Raw genomic sequence first — 22481 nt, 5'->3', positions numbered from 1 at the left:
TAATTTTTTAAAAGTATTGTTTTCTAGATTGATCTGGAGTTTCTAATACCCTGACTAACTGTTGAATAGTGGCAGAAATAACGAGTTTATCTTCACCTGCAGCTGTGGGTGTTTTCAAAATATGTAAATTATGTTTACGTCCAACAGAATGGGATAGTGTTTTTTTTTCCAAAAAAATGTCAGGTTGACATTATCACTACCACTAGACTACTTGAACTCAGCCAGTTGGAAGAAAGTTGACCAATTAAAACAGGCACGTACCAAAACCCTAAACAACAAAACCAAACCACCGAAACAAGCAAAACGAAACCACCAAAACAACTGAAACAAAACAAATTCACTGAAACAAGCAAAACCAATAATGATTACCATTATTGAGTGCTAACCGAAAACAGGCAAATCAGAGTGCATAGTAGGCTAACCAGAGTGTTAGTAGGCTAATAGTATGGATTATTAGAAGGCTAACCGGAGTGTATATTAGGCAAAGTAGGTTAAACTGAGTGGATAGAGTGATTTTACTTCAACCGTGAAATAGTTACTAATCAAATAGATACTATTAGACACTCATTCTATTGTTTTCTTTTGTTTATTTTTCACTATTTAGCACTAATTGTTAGATGTTGTTTTACGGGTTAAATAAAATCACTCTAGTACTGTAAGTGGCAGAAATCTTAAAGTTTTTCAAATTTTGGCTGTTTTGGTTGTTTCAGGTTTTAGTACTTGCCATTAAACATTAATATTGAGAAAAGTGTCTAGCAAACTTTTTCATAAAAAAAATTTGGGTCAAAACTCACCAATCTAAAATTGACAAAGTTTGTGAGAGGTCCACATCTTTGGTGGGTTTCAGATTTTGTTGAAGAACTGTAATCGATTGTATCTGTAAATGTTATTGGTGTGTTTGCAATAACACACCAATTCTTCAGCTGACTGAGAAGAAACTCAATAATTTGCAATAGTTTGGTTAAAAAAGGTCAACATCTTTTGTTCTTGATTTATGTTTTGATTGGTTAATTTTGTTCCAAGTGGCCCGATTCAAGTATCTAGTTTTTTTGTAACTGAAAATCGACTTTCCTGTTCAATAACTATTACTTCTTACACCCATGTGCCACAGCCACGTTGATGCAAACTAACAAACTGTGAAACAAACACATTAACAAGTGACGTTCCAAGACACCTTTGTTTGTCTATAATCAGTGATCAGGATGTTTATTTGACAGACTGTACAAACCCACCAAAACATAAAATCACACAGTTGCCAGAATGTCAAGTTTATAGCTTCACAGAAGGTGGATTTATTACTGGTAGTTGCAAAAAGTGCCGCAAAATCTAATATTACTGTAGGAAGATTGACCCATAAAAATTTACAATTAGTTAGAAATATCAACCTAAGCCTGATAACAATTTGTGTGTAAGAGATGTCAGTGAAAAGTTTAACATGTCACTATAAAACAAAGTAAATGTAAAGAACAATGTATCAGAGGTATATTAATTTTATTTTGAAGAAATACTTTGTAAATATACAGTATTAATTTAAAATACAAGGCAAACCTTTTTATGTGAATGTTTTTGTTGTATTGCCAATATTGAAGAAATTCCATATCAACACCCCTTCTTTCTTATCTTCCCAGACATAGAACCCACTTGGACCACACTTAATACAAAAAAATTTTGCCATAGAAAAGAGGGTTGTGCCAAATCATTTGTGCATTGGGGTAAGGAGCAAAAAAAAAAAAAAGAACTCTTCGACCATAGCAATACCCTTCCCTTCAAATGCCTGGGCTTTAGTAAAAAGTCGAACTTTTGATACTGAAAATTTTGCCTTCTCAACCACTTCCCACGTTATCTGCTTCCAACCTCCAAACCCTTTTTCCTGGAGTACTGTATTGGTACGGTTCAAATGCACCTGTGTCCAGTGCTTTCAAGAGAGGGGAGGGAAAAGACCTGGGGGGGGGGGGGGGTACTTGGGTAAATTTTTGTTGGGTATTTTTTTTTGGCCTCTCAGAACCCCTACCCCATTATAGTCTTATTCTATGGCCAATTATAGACCCCATCTTAGTCACTTCTGGGTAAATTTAATTTTTATGACCCCAACTTAGTCACTTTCTGGGAGCTGTTTGTCAAATATTGAACAACAGCAATAAATACGGTAACATTTTTTTCGGCGAATATTTCCGTTCATAAATCACAACTTGCCAGATTTTCGTACTCTCAAAATCCGGGAAAAGTGTGACCCCATTCTAGTCACCCTATAAAAAATGCTTGAAATGGCGACCCCATTATAGTCAGCCCAGTCGGGAAAATGCGACCCCATCCAGCGGCACATCCCCATTAGCCCATTTATAGGAAGTGCCCCCCGGGGGAAAAGAGTAACGGTAACCTCTTTGCTTCACTGACTTAGAGAAGAATTTGTCTGCAGACATTGTAATCTCTAAACAAGCTTTGAACAAGAGTCAAACAGAGCCACAACTTACTTGCAAGATCATTCTGAAACAAGACTACAGTGTAAACAAATCTAACAGTTTTTTTATTCAGAAACATCTACATTTGCTATACACTTCTTTTAACTCTGTGCAAACCAATCTATTCATTATAATTATAATAATTTTACACAAGACTGTACACTGCTCCAACGTCTATGCCACTTAATTAAATGAACCAGGCTGTGATTTGTTGGCTATGATACACCTATTTCATCAGTTAACAAATTTAATCTGGTTCACTGAATGGATAACAGCACAAGAATGAAATGAAAACCAGCAACCATGAGAGTTACGGCAACAGTAACTAATCTATTCATGGCTTTGGACGCATCCTGCTGTTTTTAAGTCCAGCAGTTAAGTCCTGAACTTCCTACAGTTTTGTACAACAAATCACGTGTCGTAATTAGGTGGTGCTGTACTCATGCAACACCTAGCACTTGCTCCAGTAAGAGCTCTTTGCCATATATATTGCTGACAAAGAAGCCAGCCATTATGGACTACCGCCCAAGGTAATAATTTTAGCATCTGGGTTTCTGTGGCGTCTCTTCATGATCTGTCATTCCAGTGACAAAAAGTTCATGAGTCAACAACTACTTGAGCATCCAAGGAGAATAAACTAAATAACTCTTGTCCATGCTCCTTTTGTTTGTGAAGATCCAGCTTGTGTGATTTCAACTAATTTTATTCTTCATTATGTTGTTTTCATCCCAGCGTAATGCCAGCTTCTTGAAGATACTTCTGCAGGAAGCCTAAAGCATCTGCGTGCAGCTCAGACTTGATCTTTGCATCAATCTGTACGGGACATTAAATTTGTTAGACTGTTAGAATATACAATAATTTCATTAAACTAAAACACATATCCAATGCCGTCACTAGCTTAGTGACTCTTTTTTGCAGCAGCACTCAATATACCACAACTGTTGACTGATGGTTTAAAGAGAACTTCTGCTCTTGATGCAAGTTGACGTTGCATGAGTTGTTTTAAATAATGCCTAAATTGCAAATTTGACTGCACAGGGGAAAAATTATTTTTGTTACAGCCATAAACAGAAAAGATTAGAGATTTTAAATTTCCCGCGCGGCGCCATTTTGGAACTTATGACATCAATGCGTTGTGCAATTGTTTAACACAAAAGAACCTATGCCTGCTCGCAATACTAGAATTCAAATGAAAAAACTGCGACTTTTAACAAGCAAAACGGTTTTAGACTGTGGTAAATTTATTATTTTGCCCAGAACTGTTTTACAGCGGAAGTTCCCTTTAACATGTATGCTGTTCACAGCGATGTTATTTAGTCTTGATTGTAGACATGAAACTTGCCTCCAGTTACCGGTAGTTATTTGGACTGCAATCTTATTACAAATAGCTTTCTGTAATAATTGCATAAACTAATTATAATTGAAAATGATTATTATTTTAAGTAACTGGATGGTAAAGTTATAATATCAAACCTTTCCAGGGTGTGCTGCTGACAGCTTCTGTAGTGACTGTGCAAGGAAGACTTTGGCATCAGGAATTGTTCCAGAAAATGGATCCCTCTCCTTCTTACCGGCAAATGCTAGCTGGGAGTAAGCTGTCTGATAACCTGTTAAAAAGAAATCATCAATTTCATTATTATAACTACACAACTCAGTTTGAAAGCCTAGTAGCCCATTAGGCCAGAGCTTATCCCAGTTTCCATAGTATGAAGCAACTAGGAGTATTTCTTCTCCCCCTGGATGGGATTGCTAGTCCAATACAGGGTTACCCCCCAGCATTAAATTTGCCAGTACCAATGAAAAGAGGCACAATGAGAGTAAAGTGGTTTGCCTAAGAACACAATGCGCCAGCCAGGGCTTGAGCCTGGACTTCCCAACCTGACCTCCAGTGCATTAACCATTGGGCCACTGTGCCTCCCTCAGTTTGAAGAAAACGTTGGTTAAATGTCTTTAGCAATAGGAATCTAGCTGTAGGTACCAAAGTCACGGGTTCCCCAGGCACCAGACAAATTGATTGCCAGTGCCGGCGGTGTTCAGCATCTCAACTGAATTTTTAAGACCAAAAAAACATCAGTTATTTCCAACCAATGAGCACCAACTTCTTTACTCTTGGACAAAATGTGCTGTTCCAGGAAAATATCCATCCCCATTCTAACGAGTGTAATGGGAAAGGTAAGGGGGAATAGCGCATAAAAGCCAATGAGTGCTAAATCTGGAATTTCCAGGAGGTTGGGAGGGGGGAAGGGGGTCAAACCAAGAAACCTTTTGTGAGAGGGACATGGATATTTTCTGGAACAATGCAATAAAAGTATCCATGACAACTCCACCACAGTCTTTTCAAATGCCTAAGTTATATGGTTACAAAACCTGGCGTGTCTTCAATTTCTATGAAGTGCTCGTCATCAGGAATGGAATCATCTTCAGGTAACTCAAACAAACCAATCAAAGCTTGTAATAATGGCACCCTACAACAGCAACAACATATTATGTAACATTGATCAACACTGTATAAACAATAAAATAAATACACAACAAAGGGTTTACACAAATTATTTTCAGTAGAATGAAATATATTATATTATTGTAACAATGGTTGGCAAGTAATATATGCTTTACCAAAGATTGCTGTAAGTATCTAGAAATTTCGGACATTCAGCAAGTAACTTGGTCATTCCAACAGCACAAATCCTCTTTTCAGTTGACCCAGATACCTGCAAGTGTTAACAAGGACCAAATGTCTGAGATACTAAAAGGACTTTAGCCTTGATATTATTTAAACCAAAACTCTTGAATGAACACAAAAACATTTTGAACACAGCAAGGTTATTCACTGAGACTACTGTCAACTTCTTTTATAATAATTGTTAAGAACAGTATTACATGCACATGACTGTGATTTTGATGTTTTCATCAATGAATTTTCAGGACTTAGATTTTTCACTAGGAAGGAGTTAACTAAACAGCATAATTTTGCAAAACCATTATTATTTTTTACCCTTCATTGCTATGGATATGCTTTTGTAGTTAGGTAAGTGGGCAGGTTAAATCTGTGTTCAAGCCTCATGGCCCATCAGGCTGACAATTGTCTCCAGTGTCTATAACATGAAGCAACTAGAATTATTTCTACTCCCTCCTGGATGGGATGCCAGTCCACTGAAGGGTTACCTCCAGCATTAAATTCACCGGTACCTATATATACACCTGGGTGGAGAGAGGCACTATGAGGGTAAAGTGCCTTGCCCAAAAAGTACACAACAAAATGACCCAGACCATGGGTCAAAATCGGACTGCTCACTCCAGAGTCCAGTGCACTGACCATTGGGACACTGCAACTCCCTGCCCCTGTACTGTACGAATGCACAATATTATATAACTTTCTTACCTTCTGTACATCAGGGATTAAAATTTTTTCCACAATATTTCCAAAAAGTCTGCAGGTAAAAAAAACAACAATAACATGTACAGGTGCCAAAAACATTACAATTTAGAAATAACAGGGCTCGAGACTAACGGTAGCCAACTAGCCAAAGGCTAATAAAAATGCAGTTTTGGCTAGTAGGTTTTGGCTTTTCACTAGCCAAAATGGCTAGTGAAAAAATCAGGCATTAGTGGCAAGAAACCGCATTTATTAAAATCGTCTCTCAGAGAATATAACTAACAAGTAAACTGTTGACATTATAGAATGTGTTGACAAAAACGCATTCACATGTGCAATTGTTATAGTAAAGAACAAAGCCCAATTTTGTAAGAAAAAAACATGAAGATTTAAGGAACATTTTACGGCTCAAGGTTTAAACATTATCGCACATTGTTTTCACCCTCCCCCCCTTAAAAGAAGAACTATGCATAAACATTGTAGCTTGTAGAAAATAAGTTTTGGCTAGTGAAGTCAAAGCTGTCACTAGCCACTTGGCTAGTTAGCAAAAAAGTTAGTCTCGAGCCCTGAATAAAATAAGCCAGATACAATAACTGTTTTTGAATGTAACGGTACTATTGAATGTGGCTACAAGATTATTGCCCCTTGTAGAATAAAGTTTAAAGGTAAATAAAGTTCATTTATTTTTTCATTTGTTTGTTTGTTTGTTCATTCATCCCTCCCTTAGCTAGAGGTAAACTAAGAGCAGATTTTGTTGATATTTTACCCTGGTTGAATGGTGTCTATAATCTCCATCAGAGCAGTACCACCATACTTTGCAGCATAAAGACACAAGAACACCAGCAAACCTGCAATAAGAAATTAATTATCACAGAACAATGTTAAAATACAGCTTAATCCTAGAAAAGAGCAACAACAAAAGAAAACAATTTGGTGGTAGAAATGTAGGAAGGTATCCAATCAACAGAAGTGGAGAACAACGGAGAATAAGGAAGCAAAGTCTTGGATAATGTTACCTTTAACAAATTTTGTAGTTTTTGAGCTCTGCAACCGTTGAAATAGTAGGATAAACACAGACTGAATATGTTTTGATAATGCAGAACTGTACAATGAAAAAAAAAAAAACAAGTGGAGTCATTAACAGTGAAACCAATCACATAATAGATCACTGTACACTAATAATGGTATTATATTGACGAGAGAGGATGCAGTGAACTTACGGCTCAAAGTGTTCCACCATGCTTCCCAGCAGATAAAATCCTTCATGGTCATTGCTCTTTGACGCAATCAGCTTTTGGAAAACACCTAACAGTCCCATCTTTTAATAATAAATGACAACAGAAAAATGATTATTAACAAAGACATGGTGAGGCATACTCACTTTAAGAATTGTACAATAGGCGTTTAGCTATTAAAGAATGGCACTAGAAAAATTTTTTTGAAGTCCTACCAAAAATTTCCTTGTCTTGAAGTTTTAAATTTAAAGAATGTCTTGGAGTCAAAAGATCTTAAGGACCCTAGTCAGCCAGACCATTGTCTTTGTTTACATACGAGAATTTCGGTATTACCGGGTATGTTTTACCTGGAGCGTGTCTAAGCCTGACAGCAGAGATCACTGTGAAACTGTTAAAATAGACTTCCAGTAACACAATTTACAGCACTGTAATAAGATTTCGCTTCACAATACAATTTTTATAATTTAAAAGCCATGAAAGATGGCGGACTCACTCCTTCTGACTAGGTTCCCTCAAGTGCACTAAAATCTCAATGTGACCAAACTGATGGAGGTCGAACCACAGATGTACAGGTATGTTGTTACTCTCACAGAATCATTTTAGACAAACCTCTTTCTTTGACTCAATGATAATCTTGCTTCCCTTTTCAATATAAGCTTGAAGCAAACGGACCAAGGGAGGTATGTTTCCTAAAAATTATAAAAGACAGTCGCTCAACATAAATGGAATAAACTTCAGCTATTAATAGTACAAACTTACCAATTTCTTTAAAACCTAGCCAAATAAAAAAGCGCAAGAGAACTGCTTGCATGTGGATGCATGCAAGCCTTGGGGCACATGCACACCAATGCATATGTGGGATATATAGTGTTGACCATCTTTACTTTCTGGGATAAATTGCCTTGAAGTGCTGTTGTAAAGACACTACTATCTAATCACACTCACTTAGTTCACTTAGTTATCAGCAAATAAAATTCCCAATTATAATTGTGACTGTACCATTTCTTTCCCAGAGGACTGGAGACAGAAGGAGAGGGAACAACTTCATGTAAGGCTCTGGAATATCTTGACGAATTTCCAGCAACAATGATAACACTTGGAAAACATATGGCAGGAACTCTGAATAAAACAAAATGGCATCACATTAGTTTTTTTTCCTTTTCTTTATCAGGGCTTTTCCTGAAAACAGTTTTTTATTGTACACTGCAGGAGTGTATACCAGTTTCCATAGCATGAAGTAAATAGGAGTATTGTTAACATCCCCCCTCCCTCCCTCCCCCCCCCCCCCCCCCATGCCACAAAGCACGATGAGGAGCATGTTGTGACAAACAACAATTCCAAGACTTTTTACTGAATGTTTAAGAGGAAATCCGCCAGGACTTCGAGTAGTTATTGGACAAAATTATGTACCAAAACTATTTACACATGATTGCAAGCTTTTATGTTACTGCTTCAAATATCTTATCGAAAGAAATCTTTTCTAACAACACCAAACATCGAAAACAAATTTCGAAGTTCCGCTGAATTCCACTGAATCGCTTAAGATGAATTTACAAAATGGCTACAATGAAATTTTGCCTATACCTTGTGAACTTTGAAATTCACTTTCTCAGACTCTGATAAAAATTGTTGTTGGTGTTATCACGGATAATTACTTACATCTTTACCTTTTATTAAGGGTACGCAATAGGATTTAAATTTTTTGGGTACTTGATTTTTGTCCAACTTTAATAAATATTACTTGACTTCCTAATGGATTTCGTCTTAATTATTTTTGAATACTCTATCCACGCCTGCAATTTCAAAAGATTTGCAAAATTTTCAAGAACTCCCTCTTCTCTACAAACTCTGCAAGTTACTGACTACAAACCTGTCACATCATTTGAAAGAATCTCTTGAATTACAGGAAACAGTGTTGTCTCAAAGCCAGTTACAGCAGAGGCATCAGCTTTGCATATTACCCTGATAATAACAAAAGAACCATACACATGTGACTACACATAGAAACAATGCTATAATGTTTTCTATAAAAGTTTATCAAATTAAACATGCTCTGCTTTGTTGTGTGGTCATTTTGTGGGGTAAACATGGCTACATTTTGCTGGCTTTATTAAATAAAAGAAATAGAAAATGGCTGTGATGTTGTAACATAACTTGGGATGTAGACTCAACAGAAAAAAGAATTGAAGTAACAACCCCCCCCCCTGAAAGTAGGGATCCCTGAGAGTAGGGACTCCCAAGAGAAATGGCCACTGACAGTAGAGACCCCCAAGAGTCGTGACCACTGAAAGAAGGGTGCCAGGAGAGTAGGGACCACTGAAAGTAGGGGCCCCCAAGAGCAGGGACCACACAAAGTAGGGACCCCCGAGAGAAGGGACCACTGAAAGTAGGGACCCTCCAAATGTAAGGATAGAAAAGGCTTCTAAATCAGAAAGTAACAAGGTTGGTTTAGTTTGAAACTTTGTGGTATATAAACCATCACGTGTGGCTCAGGTTAAAGTTAACTCACAAACTCCCCCAATCTCCCTAGAGCCTGCATCCCCCTTGACCAGCAGTCAGGAACGCAACAGCTCTGGGCGAAACATCAAAACCAGAACCAGAAATTTCTGGTTCTGGTTTGCTTGTGTGCATGCATCGGAGATTGTGGATAAAATGAACAACTTTTCTACAGCCAATCAGATTTGGCCATCTTTTTGGCAGGCTTTCAGTATAACCCAGAGGTCTCAATCCCTGGTGTAGACCAGAAGGATTGTAGCCTCTGGGGATGAGATTGAAACTTTCTCAAACTGTGTTGTTCTTATTTTGAAAAATGTGCGTGCTTGCATCAGACTATGTACATGTAAACAAATGCACCATTTTCCATTTCTTCTTATTATTTTATGCCTGGACTAGCTAGGACTTGGCACATTTTATAACAAACCTGATAGCACAACAGATTGCCTCAAACAGATAGTGGTTAAACTGTGGTTTGCTGGGATTCTGCAATCACAGAATACAAAATTCAGATTTCCATAAAATATCAGCAATCAAACAATGATAGAGAAGGCAACATGTGCATAATTAGTGTGTAGATTAGTTACCAATAAATGGAGTGGATTAATACCTTCAATCAGACTTACTTTGCTGACAAGAATGAGTTTAGATGCCAGATTATTGATAAGCACAGCAACATAAGGCAACATGGCTTCCTGAAGCAAAGAGAACGACCTCATAATAGCTGCAAAACAACATACAATTCACTTAGTGTTAACTTGAACCAAAAAAAATATTATTTAGTTTATACATTTATATATATATTTTGTAGTTAGATTCCAGATATAGAGCTACCCTGTAGATAAGCTGGAAATAAACCACTATTTCATTTCCCACAATTAGCAGGGCTATTCAAGGTGAGAGGTGAAAACAAGGCTTGCCTAAACAATTGTAATTTCCTTGTACCTTTCATGACATATTCATTCTCCTGTGAACCAGGAACTAAAAGCAAGTTAAAGAGATTTGATAACATCTCTTCTAAGAATGGCTGAACTTCTGCCTTGCTGATTCTGTAAAAAAAAAAAAAAATTAACATGTGAACATGAACATGTGCATAAAAACTTTAATCCACAGATTCTTTATTATCCACTCTAAACCAGTCAAATAAGAAATATCTAATCTCATTAAAAGAAAAGAAAACACCCACTTTGGATCAGTTGTGGCATTAAAATATTCCAGTTCTATTATCTCTACAATATATAGTTGCAACAGCCAAATAATTGAAGTATCTGGAATTTGAATATTTTTTCAGGAAAACAAATCTAATACAAAACATGGCATTACAATTTGCATGATTTCAGAAACCAAACAACATGTTATGGTGAAATAAGAAAGGTGTTTGACGATAAACTTCAGTTACTGATTTTTTTTTCAATAGCTTTTGATTGTATCCAAGGATTTTACTGAGCTCACATGCTACATGCAGTATTATAACATAAAATGGTAAGGGGAAAAAAACTGCACATACGGAAGTCCTCCTTGGCCACCAGGACTCTTCAGTGTGAAGAGTTTCTCCAGGCAGTTTGCTGAATAACTGTGAACCACATGGCTTTTGGCTGTCAGGTGCTTGACAAGTAACGGCAGACAGGCCACCAGTACTTCACGGGAAAGCTGAAGTGATGACAGAATCAAAAAATTATACAAAGTCATAGCTGCAGCATGTCAACCGCTTGAACAGTCACAAACTCATGACCGGTAACTTATATATTTTAATCTTACCGTTGAATCCCGATAACTCGAACCCTCCCTCTAACTCAAACCTTTTTCAATCCCCCTTCAGGCCATTTTCTTACTTATTTTACCCTTGATAACTCGAACTCCCGATATCTCAAACCTTTTTTGATTTCCCTTGAAGGTTTGAGTTATCGAGATTCAAATTTGGTTGTATGTCAAGACAAATCCTGGTGTTGATTATTTTCTTCAATAATTATTCTTTGTTACACCTGTTTACTTGATGATGTGTTCTTGATACTGCATGACCATCAGTGACCATCACTTTCAATGAAGCATTTAAAGACATATTCTCTTTACTTTCAAATGAAGGTTTTAACGAAACACCACTATCCTAATCATAAATCAACCATTTCATAGGACTTTAATGTAGTTTATTTTACAGATCTGCTGTCAGTAGTTATAATGCATTGCATAATTACCGGTAGGTTGGAATTTCTTGAAAAAGAAAATTGCCACTCCAGACGCTAAGTTTTATCAAAACTTTTATCTGAAACTCCCTGATTTTTCTCTGATTTCATATGGGATCCCTGTAGTAAAATGATAAGACATGCAGCGGCTATGTTATTATTATTATTACACTTTTACAAACTTACCATGTTTCTAAAGATGATCACATATTTAATGGAATCTGCCTTCAGAACTGGATGATCATCGACTGGGAGAAAAAAAGAAACAATTAACAACATCTCAGGTGTAAGGAATATTACAGTCAGCTTATGCCAATATTTTATTTACAGATCTTTGTTCTATATACTAGAAGTTGTATATCCTTAATTAAGCTGGGGTTCACTAAAATTTGAATGAGGTGGTTTGAATAGAGTAACTGACTGTTTGAAAAAATCTTTCTTTTATTACTTAACTTTAGGAGAAAACATAGCCAACTTCTCTAAGCAAAGTAGCCAATGCTTTGCTGGGCTTATTTTTTCTTTTAAATGAACAATAATATTAAAGGGACTGTGTTACGGATTTTAGCTTAATTTAGGCATGGGAAATGACCATCATATTTGTTAAAAAATAAAAATAACCTCTTAAAATTTTTTTCTTCTAGATTTATTTGTTTTCAACCGTTTGGAGCGTGAAAAAGTTACATTTACATCGTCTAGAACTTTCAACCTCTTCAGGGTTCTCTTCAGGACATGATAATCTTAAAACATTGAAAGAACATTTCAATAACACATCATATACAAAAGACGGTACGGATGACCAAAAGCGACTAAGAATGAAACAGATTGCGATATGGGTTTTTGAAATATTGTTGGGCTGAACAGTTTTCAGAGTTAGTCTCGTTTGCTTGAAGCTTTAAATTATAACGCCAGGGAGACACATTTGGTTGCAATGAAGCTATGGTTTTGTCATTTAGATTCAAAGAAGTAATTTCTTTGCAAAAATTAAGTTTCATAGTGAGTATTTGGCAAAACTTAAAAAAATAAACTTAACTCGGCCATGACAAAGTCCCTTTAACTATTTTGATGACTTAAGTTGACTACAAGAGCCAAGAGACAGGGGACGACAATGAAAATTGCCATTGAGCTGCAGATACTCTGCTACTCACCATTTTTTATCTGTAGTTCTGGCAAAATATTCTCCGTGAAAAAGCTCTGTAAATTAACAAGTTCACTGGCTTGCGTCGTCCCATGCTGGGGGGAAAAGATTTTAATGTTAATCGTATCAGTTTCTATAACAAAATTCTTCAATTTTGATTGGTTCTGTGCATGCCTATTTGCTGCGTAATCGGCACACCATCACTGGGTGTCCAATTACAGGTATCCAATTTGAACAACTTTAAATTGGATATCTGTAAATGGACACCTATGTCATTCGCGCGTCAATCACGCACATTTAAATGGTTTTTTCTTGCTGTTTTCCTAGTTTTTGTACAAGCAATTGAATTTACCTTTGGCTTTTTCTCACAGAAAAAGTTCTCAAAGACTTACTAACCTTGAATTTTGTTATTGATAATTATGATTATTTAGTAATTGGACCTCGTGTCGTACAATTCAGAAAGTAATCCTGCTCGTAATTTTAAATCGGTCTCGCACTGCACGCTTGGCAGATTTTAAAAATACTCGCTCGTTTACTCCTTGAATTGTACTCCACTGGGTCCAACTACTATTACAAATGTTTTAGTTGAAGACTGTGTCACAGTAGGTTCTTTCTGCAAAATATCACTCACAGGTTTAGATTTCCAATAAGAGCTGCTGGACTTCAGCGTAGCCCTTGTGGCAGTTTCGGAAAGCTATGACCTTTATATACCTAAATGATAATAAATTATCTTTCCTTTTTTGGTTCAGGTAAATGTTGTTGTTGATACCTTAGCAGTTTGTTTTTTGCAAGCCAGTGACGTGACAAGAAAGATGGCAGCATCTTTAGCTTTCCAGTTCTTCTCACTGTCTAACTGATATTGCTGAAAACAAGAGAAACATATTTACTAATAAGGAGACATAAAACTTGGCTTGGAAAAAATTGTCTTAATGTACCAATAAATTCTCTTTTGCGCTTTTCAGTAACACACAAACTCTGAAGTTTTTAGATAGCGTCAATCATAATTATGGTGACAATCAACCAACTTTGAAAAACAGAAACAAAGAGAAAGGATTGAAAACTACCAATCACACCTGACAGATGTGACCTTTTGACCTGGTTGAAGTGAACTTTTTTCCTGTGAGGCCTACTTAGATGATTGACCGCAGTCTGCTTAGATGATTGACCGTAGTGAAAACCATAAACCCGTTTACCCGTTGATTGAGTAGAAATCGCATATGTTATTGAAAAGCGCAATAAAAGAAATATCTAACAATCAGCAAGGAGGGTTCAAAGTTACCTGAAGCATTGCCACTACATGGTGAGAAAATATTTCTATGACCCGCTGTTCATGGAATTTACACAATCCACGTACAAGGTCGGAGGCTGCACGACGTCTTGTGTCTACATCTAAAAACAATCAGATTTTGTAAACTTGGTAATCTTTTAACAAGTTCATAAAACAAGTAAAAAAACAATAGCCAAGGGTGAAAACATTGCCAACTGGGTTGTTACAAAAGCATTAGAAGTTTCTTTTCAATTTTCTTAGTTCATACACCATATGTTTGACTCTGGCGAAATTTTCTTAGCATACCTGAGCCCTCAATGTCTCTTCTGATATACTCTTCTGGGTTGTCCTCAAAAACTTCTTCATCTTCCTCTGAAAAAAAAAGTTTACTTAGTAATTTAAGACGTTGCATGTGCAGTGTCCTTGGTACATCTATCTGTTGGTCATACACTTTGGAGGAGAATGAATTCAAATTGCATGAAGGAGAGTTAGATCAACTTTCTCTCAGACCTACAGGCACCAATAAAAAGTGGCAAATATCGATAACCAACAACAAAGAAACTCTAATGGCAGTATAAGGTTAAGACCTACCTCTAAACTCTATGTTTGGAACAACCACATTCTCACATATGCTTTTTAAAGTTTCTTGTTTTTCAAACAGGTATTTATAGTGATTTCTCTCTGATGCTGAAGCAAGGAACCCAATAGCATTACTGACAACCTGTAAAACAAAACATGACACAATGTAAGATCTACTGCATACAATAAAATTCTTACAACCAATACTGAAACAAGTTACTTCATGACAATGACACTTACAATGTCGTGTTTTGCTAGTTTTTCTGTTGAGACAAGGAGTTGCCAAATAGCTTCCACAAACTTTGGCAGGTAATTCTGAAAATAAATCATTGAAAGTTTTAGATACAAATTAGACAAGTCACTCTAGCCAGAGGAATGGTAAGAGCTGAACGCCAAAATAATCAAGACAATGCAAATACAAAGGGTTTCTTTATGGTTTTACCTCAAAATCTTCATCATATTTCTGTGCATACAATGCTACATTGTCACAGACTTGCGATTTGATCAAATCTAAAGGTCCAGTCTCATCGGTCTCCTAAAAAAAGTGAACAGAAAAATTGAATCATTAACAAATAGGTACACAATTTTGTAATTTGGAGTAAAAAAAAGCCAACTGTTGCATTCAAAGAAAAATGCCTAACAGCCAGATGAATGAAGAATGAATTAAAACCTCTAGTTGCAGTTGCTTGCTGTCTGTTGTGAGGAGAATGAGAAAGTTTTTCATCCACTTCTCCATGTTTTCCTCAAAGTGTTCAGGCAAGTCCTATAACATTTATTACAAAGAAAAAGTTAATAATCTGAAAATTTCCATGCAGAAATAAAATAAGGCAAGAATTGCTAACAAAGCTCAATACAATGGATTACAGGGCTCATAGAAAAAATTGCAACCATTTTTTCAAGGACTTTTCAAGGTCTTTTCAAGGACCAAACTGAATTTTCAAGGATCACCCCCCCCAGGAATGTAATTTCACATTAATGCACATTCCCAGTCCAAGGTAACAGGTTTTAAAGGTTTTTAAATGCCTAAAATGCATGCGGAATGTGCAGGACAATTAAGAGTTCTATGCAAAACCGCTGGTGAATTTGTTTCACTGACATTTGAACTCATGTGCGCACTTGGATTACTTTACTTCTCAATTTCCCTTTATCAGCTGCTTTTACACCCGGCTTTTTCAGTGTTTGAAGCTGCTTAACACAGGAAAAGACCAAAGTCTGTGTACAAAGCAATTCTCTTTCGACCCCACTACATTCAAAGTTGAAGAAAATTCAAGGACTTTTCAAGGAAAAATGGAATTCAAGGACTTTTCAAGGACTCCCCCTAAAATTCAAGGACTTTTCAAGACTGTGCAAGCCCTTGGATTAGCAGACAGAAGTCAAGAATAATAAAAGAGAATCACAATGCATTCAGTGCGCAAAGAAAGTCTTGTCTCTGGCTATGTCTTTGGGGCTTCAAAACCAACTGTTTCCACATTTCTCACCTTTCGTAGGTGCAGCTGCAGTAAGGCACAAAGAATGGCCTTCAGACTAGTGTACAATGGCTCCAACTTGCCAAAGAGCAAGATGGAAAATCCATTTTCTTTACACACTAAAATTGGATATAAATTTTGTTTGCTGTGCATGACAAGTTTAGATTGATATGAAAATGATCACCTGAAAGTTTAAGCTGTAGAACACTTTGCAGATGAGCAAGATGGAGCTGAGGATGTCTTTAAGTTTTGCAAGGTCACCGCCGCATCTATTGGCTTCTTCCATAATGGCCTGGAAAACAATGGAAAATTATGAGTACATGAAGAGAGTTTTTTCATCCAATACATCCCACTCTACCTAAGATCAAGCAGTCATTACAGTCATTAATGACAGATTTCCAAATGTGGGGTAAGAAGAAAAGCAAGGGAAGGAAACAAAATGACAAAGTTAGTAAACACTAAGTTATACTTGCAGAGCACACAGAGAAGCCAGTGAAGACTGCTCTCAGTGTAAATGGAGTAATGGTACCATTAGGTTAAGATTGCTGATTATTACTCTGGTTTATAAGCATTAACAACTTTGCATATTACCCCTCCAATCTCCCCTCCCCCCACTCACTCCACCAGGACTCTGTAGAAAGATGTATTGGGAGTGTGTCTTGCCTAAGGACACAACATGAGTGCAAAGAGTAGATTTGTCTACTTCTCCAGGGTACGAGGAACAAGCAATCATAACGCACTTACCTCAAACAGATTTGTCAGATGCTGTGCAAAACCATCCAACACTAACTTAATCTCAGTCCACAGTTCCTGAGACTTGAATTCATGACGATATCTACAGAATAATATTTAAACAATGTATCAGATGTACTGATTGAAAACAGTCAAGGACCACTGTATGCCCTCATGGAGTAAACACATTAGCTGATTAGCTTCTAATTAACAATTAGACTACGAGCCCGAGTTTTCTATGAGCAAATAGTCAACGAGGCGCAGCCGAGTTGACTATCGCTCATAGAAAACGAGGGCGAGTAGTCTAATTGTTTTAGTAGAAACTCTAAAGGATTGCAGTCCAAAACATACAATATTGTGCACCTTGAAGACAAAAATCAAGAAAATTTACAGCTTAAAGAGCTACGCGAGCGCGCGACTGTTTTCTATCGGCGAATAGAAATCAGTGGGAGAACCAATCAAATTCGCGGATTTCCAAAAGAACACAGCTGAGTTTCTACTAATTAAAGATAGCACTGAACCCTGAGTTGGTGTTTTCCCTTCATGAAATTCTTTAAATTGCCTTTTTTTCACAACTTATCACTTACGATAAAGCACAGCATACAAACCTCTTAAACAATGAGTGGGCTGTCTGTAGAACTCCATTGATTAAGTGAAAATCTCCACTGCCAAACTTGGCTACAAGTTCCTTTAAAACACAAGAACAAAAAGAAACTCATAAAATTGTAGCTACCATTCAATACTTTCAAAGTCTGTCAATATTAATTGTTGACGATACGTGGGCTCCTCATTCCAGCCATTCATGTCATCACTGAAAGTACAAGTTAGGCCTTTTGTTTTTCAATGTACTTACTGGTAACAAGTTTGCCCACTTATCAGGAAAATCTTCTCGGCCTATCACACTGACAGCATCACTTAGCTGGAAAAAATCAATCAAACAATCAATCAATCAATTAATCAATCAATCACGTTATGCAACTTGGACTGCAAAGAAGAGGATATGAGACAAGCTGACAGCCTCTTTACCTGTTTCTGTAGCTTTTCTGGACTTCTAAGCATAAGATCAACAATCTCTCTTTTAACTATAAACATAAAAAACAAATTATTATTGAACAACACGGTTACACCAATCAATACTGACTTATTACTTTTTTTTTCTTTAGGGGGATGGCTCTACATGAGGATTAGGTTCCTCCCAGCCCAACCCTTTTGCATTCTTTTCTATTTTTTGCAATAAAGTTGTTATAAAATTATATTTACATTCTTATATAATTATTATTTTATGACACATTGTGTCAAATGATTTAAGGTCATTGCCCTGTATTGCATTGCGCATCCTTACTGCGCAGAAGTTTACGCGTAATTAGCGCGCGCGCGCGAGCACATCAACAAAATGGCGGTTTTTTTCTATGCGGCTTAGTCCGCGAGAGAAGTAAATTGTCACTTTCTCCTAAACGAGCCTGGTAACCTATCAATTTTTTCTCATATTTTGGGTGTAGCGATCAAATTCTTTCTGTAAAATGAAAACAGATCAATTCATGTGTTTAAAAAATAAATTATCGCTAAAAAAGTGTACTTTGCCAGTACTCGCAGAGGAATTATAAAGGAACTATATGGAATATACATGGTCGTCCTGCTCCTAAACGAATCTGGTGACCCCCCTTTTTTATTTCAAAATTTAAGTTCCCTTGAAGTAATAAACCAGTAGGCGAAATTTGGTTAAAAATCTATGTTTAGTTTTATTTCGGGGCAATGACCTTAAGTAACAGTAAACTATCTCATGTGTAAGATGGTAGTGACATTGTCTAAAACATACTTGTTTCTCTATCACTTTCACTGATCTTGTTGGGCTCATCAGGAATCTAACAAAACATAAATAATATATACAATGGCTAAATCAACGTTGTTTTACGAGGGTTGCACGTAACAGTCTTCGACTGACAAACCTGTGGCCCTCGGATTCCCGATCGAATATGAATAACTCACAAAAAATCCATTACAGCCATCAAGATGATAACTTTTGGCTTTCACCTGGTAAATCAGGTAACTTATAAACAAAGGCCTAAGAATTAATAGTCATTGTACGTTTTTAATCATTTTCAAGTCATGAAGTGCTTTCAAAAATGAAAGATGAATTTAACATCTTATGATCAATGCATGTTTCATCCTCTGCGTGTGGTGGCTAAACATTTCCAAATTTCAAGATAAATTAAATCAGCTATTTAACTGATTGAACTCACAATTCTCCAGTTTCGTTTCACACTGTTCTTGAATGCAATCGCCGCAGCAACTCTAATCAATCCATCTGCAGACGCATTGTCCACTATGTTCAGTAGAAGAACATTGTATTTCTCCTTTCCTTCCACTGATTCAAGAAACTTCTCAGCTGTTGTAATGAAAAAGCCACATAGAATTGTCACATGATGTACACAGAATGACTTTGTTTTCTCTCAGTATCTTAACTTGTAACATCATTCAGTTGTTAAGGTATTCATTGGCATATATATGTGAACAACTTGGACATCTTCCAACCAGAATTACCCTTCATACACTGCTGCTATGCATGGCTGTTGTTGACTATCAAACTATAAATTGTACCTGCGCATGCGTAGTCAATCAGCTAGTGACTTATCACTTTGCCAGTTAAGCCTAGTTTTCACTGGCGACGCAAGCACAAGTGCAAGCATAACAGCTCTTATTTCTCCGTGAAAACGGCTTTGACTCAAGGGGCAAGCACAAGCACAAGGATCAAAATCTGTCTTTTTTGCATGATTGCGCTTGTGCTTACGCTTGTGCTTGTGTCGCTAGTGAAAACCAGGCTTTAGCCACTAGATTCAGTCAGGGGAATAAGTGCGCCAACCTTCGTTGAAGCACTCAAAGAGTTTCGAATTATTTCATCCAATCAAAAACTAACGTGATCGCTCACAAGTACTCTGAAAGCAATCATGCATACAAATTTGTCATGTTGCTAAGCAACTTCAGGGACAAAAGCTGTGGGCTCAGTCACTTCTTGGAGAAGTGATGTCGCAATTTATTAACTGGCACTTGTTCCCCTGACTGAGATTATGGAAAATCCACATGCCCTTTCTTTAAACCCCTGCTACATTAACAGTGGAGTTGGAGCCACAATCACAAGGTTCTATACAAGAACTATAATAATTTATAATCTATAAACTGATGATTTGAAGTGTTTGCTCTTGGTCAATTCCAACCATCACCATTCGCAGGATAAACCGGGTGATTCCAGCCAACTCTCGCTTTTACGTGTGATTCTCACACCATACCAACCAACTCATATACCGTCGATTGCATCTATCTGTGAACGCTTGCGCTAAAAACATGTATTCAAATGACGTCAAACGTCAGCGTTTCGGGTGTCAAACTTTGAAGTTTAGCAGACCGTAACGCGAACTTTTGCACTCAAAATACTCACCATTAACACTGAATACGGACGAAACTTTACACTAGAAATGATTCAAGTGAACCTGCGTATGTATATCGACACAGAGCAGCATCAGTTTCTCAGAAGAAGTCTCTATATCTAGTATTTCCGCCATTTCGAAACCGGAATGTGTTGAACTTTCGGCGGGAAAGTTGCTGTTACGGTCTGTTAAACTTCAAAGTTTGACACCTGAAACGCTGACGTTTTTGACGTCATTGGAATACATGTTTTTAGCGCGAGCGTTCACAGATAGATGCAATCGACGATAAGTGTGATTCTTACTACATGTCTTGAAGTTTGATTTCATGAAATAATTCACAGGTTTATCTCTTTTGCCTGGCTCACAAACCCTACCCTCAATTAGTATACTAAATTGTGCTGTTCAGTCTGTTCAATGCAGTTTCTCTTGTTGGTCGATGCTTGGGTTCCAAACAACACACATATTTACAATTACTTGAAAATGTTATTAGCTTAGATGCCCTGTTAGGGCAAATTCCGACAGGCGACACGGCTCAGAAACGGCGACATGAAGGAGCTGAAATGACGACGAACGACAAGATGCTCCCGTGAAATAACGACAGCGACAAAGAAAAGAGCAGAATCGATAGTGACATCGGCTTTTTTTTAAAGTGGCTTGTAGGCAAAAAAGCCTGACCTTGTAAAGACCATTCTCGTGCATTGAACGACTGCAATCTTACGCTCTAACATTTCATTTTTAGGCTGCCTAAGTTGATCCATCATTCTGAAAATAATTCACTCCATGTTCTCTTTGTACCGGCTCAGAATAAAGGAAAACACGTCTTAGTTACTTCTTTTTTTTTTCAAGACCCCCCTAGGAAGGTTTCTCCTTCGTCTGTGCCAACAGATCTAATTGACAGATCCAAGAATAGGAAATCTTTTGGCGACAGAATTACGATTATTTTAGTTTATGATATCTGGACTCAACCATTTCCGATATTATCATTTGCTATGGACGAATTCGAAATTCCGACAGCGACATGCGAACCTTTTGAAATTGCAACATAAAAAGGTTTGAAATTCAGACGGGGACATGAAGACCCCCCTAACAGGGCCTCAGCTTACTTTTATTGAAACTTACAAGAAATTTCAAGAAAAAAAGAGACCTAATTAGATAATAAGTGGCCACTCTAAACAGTCAATTCACTTTGCCAATGTTTTAATTTCTTCAATGATTTAATCATCCCGAGTTTCTGGTGCATTGAAAGGCAAGAATTAAACAATATTTTAACATCAACTGTTACTTCGTTTTAACCACGTGCATAACCCAAGCCAACGCGAGCCTAATCAGATTCCCGCTAAAATAGAACATTACGAAGCTAGTCTGCTAAGCTTGATTCTAGTACACATGTACATGTACGTACCATTTAAATTTGTACAGTAAGATGAACTCGCACTTTTGCGAACGCACTGCTACGCGCTACAGTATAAAATAATCACAATACATAGCTTATAGTGTAAGTTTAAATTGATTTCTTCTATCAAACGTCAACGTTCAAAGATTAATCTACAAAATTCTGGCGAAGCCTACCTTGTTTCCGAACGTTTGCCTCTGGTGATAACGTATTTTTCAAATTCAGCGCCACTGCGTTCGCATCTAAGTCGGCCATCTTTAAGCAGTTACAAGAAACAATAAATCTCAGTGTTTAAACTTCAACTAAAACGATTTATAAACGAAGATTCAAGGAAAGATTGTTTCACAACTTAGAGCGTGAAAATTTCACGTTTTTCAAATCTTCCCGAAATGCGCCATTGGATTTACGCATGTCACATTTCAGTGACTCACATGTTTCGTCCCCAGTCTATCCCCGGAACAAAAATATTTTCCCTTTCATTTCCATTTCATTTTCTTTTCACTTTTTTCTAAATAAGGAAAAATTTATGACTGGTTGTAACTGGTCGGAAAAAGGAGACCAATCTTATGGTTAGGGTGTATTTGACAACTCTTTTATCACAACTTGTTTTTCCTTAATTTAGCGCCTTGACACCTTAGTAATTTACAAAATCCATTGGAAATTGAAAAACAGTTGTTTTGTTTCCCTTTTCAACAAACATGAATGAAAAAAAAAAAGATCTGCCAAGTCTCCCAGATAAATCTG

At 36.9% G+C, this 22481-nt stretch overlaps 1 protein-coding gene across 2 annotated transcripts; it reads right to left on the bottom strand.

Annotated features, from left to right (window-relative positions):
- Nucleotides 1–2503: 2503 nt before the first annotated feature.
- LOC144646596 (exportin-2-like) lies at nucleotides 2504–22139 on the bottom strand. 2 transcript variants are annotated; one of them, XM_078506246.1, is made up of 32 exons: nucleotides 21914–22139; nucleotides 19163–19308; nucleotides 18739–18784; nucleotides 17949–18004; nucleotides 17776–17841; nucleotides 17531–17610; nucleotides 16935–17025; nucleotides 16375–16482; nucleotides 15395–15487; nucleotides 15167–15259; nucleotides 14965–15039; nucleotides 14737–14866; nucleotides 14452–14517; nucleotides 14158–14267; nucleotides 13648–13740; nucleotides 12889–12973; nucleotides 11930–11991; nucleotides 11071–11213; nucleotides 10509–10612; nucleotides 10190–10287; nucleotides 9991–10049; nucleotides 8941–9032; nucleotides 8070–8189; nucleotides 7680–7759; nucleotides 7056–7153; nucleotides 6852–6937; nucleotides 6602–6683; nucleotides 5842–5890; nucleotides 5076–5170; nucleotides 4827–4924; nucleotides 3933–4066; nucleotides 2504–3272 (listed from the first exon to the last, which is right to left on the bottom strand). In XM_078506246.1, the coding sequence occupies exons 1-32, from the start codon at nucleotides 21990–21992 to the stop codon at nucleotides 3183–3185; spliced, it is 2907 nt and encodes a 968-aa protein (XP_078362372.1). In that variant the 5' UTR covers nucleotides 21993–22139; the 3' UTR covers nucleotides 2504–3182. The 2 variants fall into 2 exon arrangements, with proteins under 2 accessions (XP_078362372.1, XP_078362373.1); XM_078506247.1 differs by having other exon boundaries at nucleotides 10509–10606.
- Nucleotides 22140–22481: the final 342 nt, after the last annotated feature.

The sequence above is a fragment of the Oculina patagonica genome, chromosome 3 (assembly GCF_052425735.1).
Source record: "Oculina patagonica isolate OP01 chromosome 3, crgOcupat, whole genome shotgun sequence".
Classification (NCBI taxonomy): Eukaryota; Metazoa; Cnidaria; class Anthozoa; order Scleractinia; family Oculinidae; genus Oculina; species Oculina patagonica.
The sequence above is the reverse complement of the archived record's forward strand: the minus strand, read 5'-3'. Positions and strand labels throughout refer to the sequence as shown.